This window comes from Ostrea edulis, chromosome 2, assembly GCF_947568905.1.
Source record: "Ostrea edulis chromosome 2, xbOstEdul1.1, whole genome shotgun sequence".
Taxonomy (NCBI): Eukaryota; Metazoa; Mollusca; class Bivalvia; order Ostreida; family Ostreidae; genus Ostrea; species Ostrea edulis.
Window position 1 is genome coordinate 95327474 of NC_079165.1, and position 11429 is coordinate 95338902.

Here is an 11429-nt window from a genome sequence, read left to right on the forward strand (position 1 = left end):
AGCACTTTCATAAAGGGGTACCCTTCCCAAAAACTGACATCAAAGCCTTATATTGGAATTATTAATATCCCATGTACAATGCAGATTCAAAATGCCCCTACTCTCATAACAATGCAGTATACAGAAGAGATTCTAGACCAGCTATCAACTCCTGCCTTGCATCACTCCAACATTATCCTTATAACCAAATCCCAACACCACAGATCTACATGTAAATCCACCCTTCTTACTTCAGCTACAGGACTGCAGTGTCTCTATTTGATGTTGAAATTATACAACCCTGAACTCTTTTAAGGCATGTACATGTACAGTGTATTTTTATTTATTTTACAATGCAATATACAAAATGTCAGTAAATGTTCTTGTTTTACAATAAAAAGACTTCCTGCAACTCAGGTACATATGTGGATGAATGTGTTCTAGTGGCCGTACCTGTAAACAAATAAGCAACGAGTTCATTAGATAAAACCCTGTGACTGTTTTCTTTAAAACAAATTCAACATAATGGCTGAGCTACAAAATGCTTTCACACTGGATTTTATTGGTGGCTCTGAATTATACAATAACAATAAAATGAACCTAACATACTATTATAAAAGTCAAAACAATATAAATTGATGAAGTAAAGAAAAGCTCAATGGAATACAATGTTTCTAACCACTGTCATTTGAAACCATACGGCATCAATAGAATGATACATCCGTCTCACTACAGAAGTACCAATAGTACTAATACTTACTTTTGGAACTCCCACTCTCTGTTATCTAAGGGACACACTTGACGCGTTTTCAGCCATCGAGATATACAATGGAAGTGGAATGCGTGCTGCATTGAAAAAAGAACCAAAAAGATTTTATAAATTATAAAAATCACTTCTGGAGTACATAAGAATAACATTAACCACATCATCATAAAGCAGTATGGATGCAATACATTACAGTGACAGATGCTGGGGAGGTTTGAGAAGTTTGAAATGTAATGATATTTCTCATTACTACATGCTATCCAAATGCAGTTTCCTGGTAGTTAAGTATATTAAAGATGTACACTACATAGCAAATAAAATGGAACAAACCTAAAAAGACATGTTTGATTTATACCCCCCCCCCCCCCCCCCCCCCCCCCCCCCAATTTTCCAGTGTGAAACAACAGCGTAATATTCTGCTCAAATTCTGCAAGAATTGAGAAAAAAATGTTCAGGATGTCAGGGAAAGTTTTGAAGTCCCAGGGACTTTAATCTGCTGAGAGCAAATCAGTTTGAGAAAAATTCAAACTTTATTCCTAACTTATCAAATCACACAGAAATCAGTTCAACATCTGCAACCATAACATAATTAAAGTCTAAAAAAAATAATATCTCTATGAAATTTTCAAAGTCCCTGGATCCAATCTGATTGTAATCAGATCCTTTGATCTGCTCTACGATCTACTTGAGTAGATCAAAGGATCGGATTTTAATCAGGTTGTTCTCTGTTGAAAGTAGAGAGCAAAAATTTACAGTTAAACATAAAATTATCAGCTCAAATATAAATGAAGTTACGCAGAGTTTTTCTACATAGAAAAGCACAATCGTCACAATTTTCAGTCAATTTACCAAAGCAGACATTCTAATAAATAAGGATGGTTCCTTGCCAAGTCCCTAAATCATATTCTCAAAATTACTGTCCAACCAAGTCATAAAATAAGCAACTTCCGAGATATCAGCTCTTCTGTGATAGAGGTATGTTCAGTGTTCTGTTGAACGCTTGGGTGGTTACAAGATGTATACATATACTATAGACTAGCTATGTTAATACGGATAAAAGTAATGAAAGTGTAAATTTTGTTTTTATCAGCCGTTAGTATAAATTAAACTGACCATATCAAGAATAATATTTGATTGAATTAGGCCATTAAATTAGATTTGAAATTATTTTTTGTTTCCTCTTCTGCACGAGTGATATTTAAATCAAAGAAAAATGGTGATTATAGATTTTTGTTTAAGGTATTTTATTATCAAATACTAATTTACTTACTAATGTTGTGTGTCCCTGCAGTTTGGGTGGTTGCATGATGTCTGATAATCGGCCTTTATGCAATATATCAAGGCAGCAATAAGCATTTGTACCCACCGCGTGTGGACGATAGTATATTTTGTGTCTCACTGTGTGTAAGAGTTCCACAAAGAGAAAGAACTATTCAGCAACTCCGAAATTGCGTATTGGCTATAGTCGAATTATATTGGGAAACAAAGCACTAGGAGAGGGTTAAATTGACCAATTAAACAATTAACTATCCATTCTACAATAAAACATTGGGGATGTGTCACCTAAATAAACACTTAATTAACATAGCTGAACTGCCCAAGGCAACCATATTTTTTTATTATCCAGGCAAGGTTCAAGCAAAAATAATTATAATCTTGAGTGAATGTGTATACTTGCGCTAGAGATCAAGAATGAAAAAAATTTTGGTTTACGGGACCCTAAGACAGAGTGAATTTGCTTAATAGTTGTATCTAGAGAAAAAATAGTGACAGTGATTTCACTTTGAGAGTTCCGTAAGTGTGAGTCATCAGGAGTCACCTGTATATATTGCAGAAGAAGTCTGGAAACAATGAATTATAAATTTTTCAAAGTCCAGATGCCACTAATGTAGGACAATTGGTTTGAGACTTGAACTTCATATGTAACTTTCTATGAACATTCACAAAAAAAAAACCCACCTAGCACATTATCTGTAAAATAGTACAGAAAAAAATGTGCATTCCAGGAAATTTTCGAAGTCAAAGGACCATAACTCCATTCATCAAAACTAAACTTGACACGTTAATCATCTCAATATAACTACACACTAAAATCACTTTAACATCTGTAACCATAGAAGAAAAATGTCTTGTAAACTACAATTAGAAGGAAAGAAAGAGGAAACAATATGTCATTTCATGGTGGAGACATATATGCTGTCAATTGCATTTCCAAAATGAGGCCATAGTGACATACTTCTGTTTCATGATCAAGTTTGATGGTCTTAAGCCTCACAGCTTCAAATATATGATCTGAACATGATTTGAGTATGTATAACTATAAAATTCAAGGCGACAACAATGAATTATTTTTGGTTTGTGACACACCTAACTCCTAAGATGTATTAACTAACCAAGTCTGATAATCCTTGGCCTCACAGTCTGAAAAAGATGACCCAGATACAAAAAAATCTAACAGACAGAGGGATCAAAGGGCAAAGAAAAACGATTTAACACTACAATATTTATTACTGAGTTGTATCTACAGAATGATCTTATAAATGTATGTTTTTATATATCGAATTAGTACTTTTACTGTCACTTTTGGTTTACTTTAGATATTTATGGTTAACACACTGGCACCTGACGTGGTCAAAACCTATCGAGACTCTACACATTGTAAATACATTGAGGGAAGGGATGAGTTTGGTTCCCATGGCATGGATTAGGACAGAAAACAACTAGGTTCTACAATTCACCTGCGTGTTTCTATTTAGTGTACATTGAGTGAAGTCAATTTTCAAACATTTATGAAATTAATTTTTACAGCATCCTACGATATATCAAGCACAATAAATTACTTTAAACTAAAAACCCACATCATGGAGTGGAGAAAAATGTCACGATCATGGTTCGAATTTCCTCAATAGCTCTATAGTCTTTATTTACAGTATCCATGACCCGAGAGCCTATAGACTAGTCTAGTGTATAATCAATAAATGTCAGCTGTTTGGAATTCCCTTGTAAATTTTTTTGGGGATGAAACTCTTGTGTTACGTATTTTTACCAATGTGAATGTTACTAAGCTCTTGTTTATCATTCACCAGACGACACGTACATTACACACTCCCCATGCCACGGTGCATTCTTCACTTGTGGCTGAAGCTTGATTGGCCTGGCATTCTATACAGAGGTCCATGATGTGATTTCTGCAGATAGCACAATTGTCCACTACAATATCTGAAATTAAACATAATCAATATACTACACATAGAGAAAAGACAGTTATCATCTTCCTAAAACTATATTTCATCTGATAGTTTGATAACACATAAAGGGGCATGGGCACAATTTTTTATTGTTTGAAATTGATAATTATTTTTTTTGGCTAAAAAATAAATATCTTTTTAGAAATTAGTAGATTAAAATTTTTTTTCTTCATTGGATTCACTTATTTACATAAAAATTGACCCCTAAAATTGAGTTTGTTAACCCGGTTTTTGTCTATATCGAGTGACAAGTATGTGCTGCATTTCATAGGATTGTTAACAAATACTTGTCATCAGCCAAGAAACCATATACTGAGATAAAAACACCAAGACTTCTAAAAGTATGGGAAAAAAATTCAACATTTTGAAATAGGTGTAGGGTGTATACACAAAGAAAAAAGAACTGAAAATTGTTATAAAAGCTTTTTTCACTGACGCTGTCAACTTTGACACCTTGTTGATAGCTGGGCCACCAAACATGTAAACATATTAAACAGAGCTGGGCTTGTGCCCTGTTTAGAAAATGAAAAATGTAGATGTCTCGAATGCATCTTTATTAACATCAACTTTTAAAATTTATGTTTGTTGCTAAGTTAAACAAATATCAAATACTTTCATATTATTGACTGAATTATAAAATATTTATCCACATTTTTTTCCCCTACCCAAATCGTGTCCATGACACTTTAACCACCAAAAAGACAAAAATAAATTCCCTTCACAATGTAATTGAAATAAGTATTTGGAATTTTATTTAAAGAGTTTAAAAAGCTAAACTCTAAACATATAAAACGTAACTTACCCCACGCCCACAATGCAACAGCATTCCACTAAAAAAGATAAATAAACAAATTAATGGGACTGGTTCACATTTTTCGAAAGAAATGTTTTCCAATTTTGATGTTAAATATTAAAATATAGCTCATTCAATGTTGACCACCAAAATTTGGACCATCTGAATGCAAGGATAAGGTCAATATCTTAGCTTTGATTCTTTGTTATGTAAACAAACAAAATTTTGTACAATCACAAATTTTAAACTTTTAAATGACACATTTTACCTAAAGTATACCAGAGATGTGATATATATATAATAAACTTGGATCAACATCCATTTATTTTGAAAACCTCGTAAACAATAACACACCTCAATCTTTGTTTTCAAAACAAATAATAAACTCTCTCTAATGAGCTTCTGTCATGATGAATAACCCTAATTTTTTTTTGGTGAAACCTTCTAAACATATTAGACTGTAGATTTTGATCATTTAAAGTGAACAAGCATTCCGAGTGTATTGCATGGCAATACATAGTCCCCTACCGGTTGAAAAAATCACTGTACCACAACAATATTCAAAGTTTATTATGTAGGTTATGATAAAAGGGAAAATTGGGGAACCAGGATAGAAATGGTTGGAAATCAACTACTATTCGAGTAGAGACTAGACCAAGAAAAAAGACAAGTCGGTAGGGGACTAAAAATCAACGGACCGAGACGAAGTCTGAACTTGATCTGTAACTTGTTATGGCAGAGCAATGTACCAAATATCAAATGAATATCTGCAAGCACAACCAAAAACAGTCTGGAAAACTGATTACTCATGCTATTTTTCTAAATCCAAGGACCATAACTAAGTGAAAAATCAACAGACCGAGATGATATTCGAACTTGATCTGTAACTTGTTAAGGCAAAGCCAAATACTATATATAAAATAAATATCTGCAAGAACAGAGAAAAAAGTGCGGAAAACTGGACTGACGGACGGAGCGAAACGAAAGTAAGACAAATTTATAATTAGGTTTAGGTCTTTAACCAAGTCAATAAACTGTGACATCATGAATAATTTATCTATATTGTAGTATTACTATGCTAGTAGTATTACATAGTACTTCATTGCAACTAGAATCAACTGTACTTGATTTGATATAAATTTCAGTCACAATCAATCTTTATGGTGGTGACTTTGAAGGTATGAAACATACATGTCTTTAAATGTTTGGTAATAGCTAATTCAGGGAATTTATGTCCCATGCGCAAGTACAGAATAACTATAAGTGGGTAGAATACGTAGAAAAAATGCAGTGGAGAAAGAGAAAGAAATCACACATGGTACCCCCCTACAACTTCACAAAACACAAAAAGCAGACTCACTTTCATTAAAACCTGATTTTAAAATGTTTATAAATGCATTAAGGTCAGGCAACAACATTAACTTAGGGGAAATACTTGCTAAATGCAAGTTAAAAATTGAAATTGCATGTGAAAAATCACAAGTGGTTGCAATTTTTTGCGAATGAAAAAACACGATCTTTTTCTGGATTTCCTCAGTTTATTGGCTTTGAAGTTTACAATGATTTCGTCTTGTTGATAAAAACGTTTTACAGAATGATCATAAACGCATTGATAAAGTAAATGTGGATTGAATAATTTTAAATAACTAAGGCCAATGTTATTATCTCAGTCAGTGATTTCAAAGTACTTCAAGTAAAGTTTGGTTGTCTAAGAGACATCTGATTTAAATAACAATCATGATGATCTCATCCCTGTTTACTAAGCACAAGCCGGTGTTAGTATCACCGCTTCAGGTGGTGTCCTGCTGTCTGATATCTATAGCAGGGCTCGAAATACTCAGAAAATGCGAGTACATTTGAAAAATAGCTATTAAAAATAGTGGACATTCGAAAATCTTAGCGAGTGGTGATTTACAAACCATCATCGTATCGTATTCGTTTGATACGGTAATGCGCTGTTCGCTTTTCTTAAACTTGCACTCAGAATCATAAAAACACTTACATGAACGACCGATTTCAACAACCGTTTCTATCCGGATTTTTAAAACTGATTTTTTAAGAAACTCAAGAGTCAAACAAATCCTTTAGAGGTCTGATATCGCATTATGATGAAAAATATAGACATGTGCCACAAGTCCTGTTCACTTATAGGGATGATTAAATAGAATTCCAAATACGAGGTTTTTGTTATTCATTTATCTAAAAAAATAAAATAAGTCGGGAGTCTGTTTTACCAAGTCTTCCAGTAGTGATTTTTATAAAAAATTATTTTATTGTCATATTGATGTGAAGTTGTAGTGATGACATGAGTGCACTGCTCACCGCGTAGACGATCATCAAAAGTTCACAGGACTCGTGATTGTGCTGCTTTTAAACCATGAGTCCGGGATTCACTTTGAAAAATCACTAGTGACACCCCTGACGTGTTGTGAAATTGGAAGACTTTGGATCTAGACAGGTCTGCAGTACCGCCGCAGTGGCCTAGAGGTTAGAGCATTCGCCTCGCATGCGGAAGGCCGGGATTCGAATTCCGGCTGTGACAGACCTAAGTCGTTAAAACAGCTAGTGACAGTTCCATCGCCAAACGCTCGGCATCAGGTGTGAATGTCACAGGTCCTCAGAGATGGCCTTAAAAACGGATGTCACGTGTCACCAGTAGGTGTGGCACGCTTAAGAACCCACACTGCTCAATGGCCATAAGCGCCGAGCAAAGGTCTAAATTTGAAACCCTTCACCGGTCTTGGTGACGTCTCCATACGAGTGAAAAATTCTTGAGAGAGACGTTATAAAGCAAGAATTAAATAAAAGAAGTGGAGTAGAAGGATTTTAACACCCATAGGAAGAGTCACAGTCATTAAAACGCTTCTCCTCCCGAAACTTCATCACCTATTTTCTGCACTACCAAATCCCAGTCAAGAAATCATAAACTCATTAACACAGGAACTCTTTAGATTTATGTGGAAAGCAAAATGTGATAAAGTTAAAAAGAGTAACGGTTACTCAAAAATGCATGTTGGGTGGGCTTAACATGACCAATATAAATAATTTCATAATATCTTTAAAGTGCTCATGGATTCAAAAAGTATCAACATGCAACCCATCCTGGATGAACATTTTTGAAGCTTCTTATGGAAAAGGAGTGGTGAATAAAATCTTAGATTTTGGGGATGAATATATATATTGTCTGATAAAAAATACTTTTAATCCATTTTGGACTGATGTTTTTACTTCATGGATGAAGGTAATGAGTTTACACTTGACATTGAATTCTCAGACACAAATGAATTTTGTAAATGTTCCAATATGGTACAATTCAAAAGTTAAAGTTGGCAAATCATATGTGTTTGTAAAAAAGTGGTATGAAAAAGGTGTCAAGACAGTCAATGATTTTGTAGACTCTAACGGTGTTTTTCTAACAATGGATAGATTTGAAAAAAAATTTGATATTGATCATGTTTGTTTTATGCAATACAACAGTATTATAAATTCTATTTCTACGATGGCAAAAAAACTATGTGTGTCAAAAGAGTTGAGAAAATATGTTAATGGTCCATCCACACCTTTTCACTATGAAGATATACTATTGCATAAGAAATGCACAAATTATATATATAAGAACATTACTTATAAAGAAGAAATTCCGACTTCAATTGCTAAATGGAATTCATGTCCATTTTCGAGGGGCTATAGAGATATCATTACCAAGGAAGTTTTTGAAATATGTTTTAAATTAACGTCAGATTCAGCAGCACAATGGTTGCAATACAGAATTCTACATAGAATTATACCTGTTAAAAGTTACTTTAAAAAAATCAAAGTTGTGGATAATGATATTTGCTCATTTTGTGGACATAGCTCTGAAAACACTGAAAATATTTTTGTGTTTTGCGACAAAATAGGAACTTTGTGGAACCAACTAAGCTTACATATTTATGAGAGAACAACAAATAGAATTGGTTTCAATGTTTTTAATATTATTTTTGGTGATTGTCCATTACAAAATTCCAACAAAGTAATAAATTTCATAATTTTATATACCAAGCAATATATATATTTATGTTGCAAACAAAACAGATCACCATCTTTTGAGGGTGTATTACAATATATTAGGATGAAATATGAAATTGAACATTGTATATTTTCAAAAAACTGTAATTTTAAAAAATTCAGTACAATCTGGGCTGTATGGAAAAATATTTTTGATTAATGCCTTTCCTCTCTTTACTTGGTACTGTCAACCTTATTATGTTATTATAAATAACTATGTGTGTGAATGTATGTATGAATGTTATTATCAAATACTAAAATTTGCAAAAAAAAAAAAAAGAAAAAAAAGAAAAAAAAAGAAAGGTCTGCAGTAAACAGGTTGTGGATTAAAGGTGCAATGGTCAAGAGACCTAAAAATTGCACAAAGACTTGCATAACTTAGTGTCTTGTCCAAATGATGCCTGTTGACCCATTAGGCTCAGTAATGATGGGGAAAATCGTTGATTAAAAAAAAAAACACGAAAAAAGAGCACTGCTTCATTACCTTTATTTTAGCTTGTAGGTTTCCACTCTAGCCTGTAGATTTTTTAACTACAGGCTAAAATCAGCCTGTGGTAGAATAAGTTAATTTCGACTCCTGTTATAGTCAAATGCTTTGAGTTATTTGTAGCGCATTTTCCAACTAGAATATTAAAAAATTATATCTCCAAATATTTAGAATTTAAATTTTGAATTGACGCCAACAGTCTTCAAGATTTTAAACCACGTGATGTTGTAAATAGGTGGTAGATCTTTGGACAGCTAGTATGCCGTTCAAATGTACTCCTTTGGCACCATGCATCAATGATATGTTGTCTGGTAATTCATTAAATGAATGAACTCTCAATCTTGTTTTTTCTGTTTTAACAACTTAGGTCTGTTGCAGCTGGGATTCGAACCCTGGCCTTCCGCATGTGGGGTGAACCCTCTAACCTCTAGACCACCATGATTGTAGAAAACTGAAGTTATTACATGTAATATGTGAATTTCTGATCTTGGCCCAAGATATTTTCACTTCAAAATCAATAGGGACTTTCTTCAAATCATAGGAAGTTTCAGGATTTTCAGAGATAGTTTGGGTACAAAAGTGTGACAGCCAGACATACCCTAATTGATGTTCCCTGCATTTCGTTAAAAGTGGGAGATAAAAATATTTGAGAAATGGGAGAATGTACATCAGATGTGCAAAGCTTTCACATGTCTTGACTTCTAGTTCAGTAGAATAATTCAAAATCCTACATGTCTATACATTATTTTTGATATTTCCTTAGAGTGGCATATATGGCAAGAATCAGAGCAGTTTCCCCAGGTGGCAATTTTGTAACCAGGCTACACTACAAAACTGGGTTACACTAGAAAACAGGGTTACAAGGTTAAATGCAGGGTTATGAACCTTTCTCTCAACACCCACTGATCTTTAAATGCAGGGTTATAGACCTTTCTCTCATGTTGAAACAATGGTTTGTAACCCTCGTAACCCTGCATTTAAAGATAAGTGGGTGTTGTGAGAAAGGTCTGTAACCCCTGTAACCTTGCATTTAAAGATAAGTGGGTGCTGAAACAATGATCTGTAACCTTGGTAACCCTGCATTTAATGATAAGTGGGTGTTGAGAGAAAGGTCTGTAATGCAACCTTAAAATAAAGGTGGTCTATCCTTGATAGAATAGCTTATAAGATTGTACCAAAGCTACTAGTGAGGGAAAAACAAAGCAGTTATACATGCTGGAGAGTAGCATGCCAGTTGGTTCTGTGCCTTTTGTATTTAAACAGTAAAAAGTACCTAGCGCAATGAGGTCAACTTTTTGTGATTGCACCACGTATCGACGGCGCCCATTGCTACCTATTGTAACCTGGTCACAAAATTGCCACCCGGGGAAACTGCTTTAATTTCTTGACATATCTTAGAGTGGGGTGTGGTCTTTCATTTGAGTAAACTTGAATTGAAGTTGAAACCCCTTTTAGTTACATTGAAGTATGTTCCGCGCCAAGTTCGGTTAAAGTTCGCCCAATGGTTCTGGAGAAGAAGAAGTATAAACTGGAAAAAAAAGTTTAAAACCGTGACGATGGATTATTTTTTCATTTGAGAATAAGCATTGTCCAAAAATATTAAAACTGTTACTATCAAGTTTTCTCTAGAAATAAATATTTCCATGTAAAAACGAACACACACCCCTAGACCATATACAATTTGAACCAAAATTATTTATAAAACCACTACTGTCTAAATTTACATTGTTTGTCATGACTATAATTAAAATTTTTAAAAACATTTCTTCTGTTCTTTAGGACCTAATTAACATTGTATACTAGCGGTCATTAAATCGTAAATATTTTCATTAATACTTTTTTAACTTCAAATCGTTTCTTGCTCCCCTTTTCGCCGGACCCCGCAGGAACTTCAAGGTCTCCGTCTGCTCCACTGTCATCCACATCCATTGCAGCCGCCATTGTTCATATACCGCATGCGCAATCAAGTTTATAAAATGGAAATTGAAAACAGACAAAACGAACACTAAAGCTAAAAGAATGTTATTAGAATTTGAAAGAAATTTAAATACTTTGATAATTTATTACTTTAGTTGAAATAATTCAAATAATTCTAAGTAAAAATGTTTA

General features: G+C 33.7%; 1 protein-coding gene across 1 annotated transcript; it reads right to left on the bottom strand.

Annotated features, from left to right (window-relative positions):
* Positions 1 to 288: 288 nt before the first annotated feature.
* On the bottom strand, positions 289 to 11302 carry LOC125680396 (RING-box protein 1). Its single transcript, XM_048919954.2, has 5 exons — positions 11157 to 11302; positions 4796 to 4823; positions 3843 to 3964; positions 740 to 825; positions 289 to 432 (listed from the first exon to the last, which is right to left on the bottom strand). The coding sequence occupies exons 1-5, from the start codon at positions 11259 to 11261 to the stop codon at positions 420 to 422; spliced, it is 354 nt and encodes a 117-aa protein (XP_048775911.1). The 5' UTR covers positions 11262 to 11302; the 3' UTR covers positions 289 to 419.
* Between the last annotated feature and the right edge of the window lie 127 nt (positions 11303 to 11429).

Coding starts and splice junctions, on each gene's coding strand:
- LOC125680396 (XM_048919954.2), bottom strand. CDS start 11,261: ATGGCGGCTGCAATGGATGTGGATGACAGTGGAGCAGACGGAGACCTT. Junction 4,824..11,156: donor AACGATTTGAAGTTAAAAAA/GTATTAATGAAA, acceptor TATCTTTTTTAG/TGGAATGCTGTTGCATTGTG. Junction 3,965..4,795: donor TGTTGCATTGTGGGCGTGGG/GTAAGTTACGTT, acceptor GTTTAATTTCAG/ATATTGTAGTGGACAATTGT.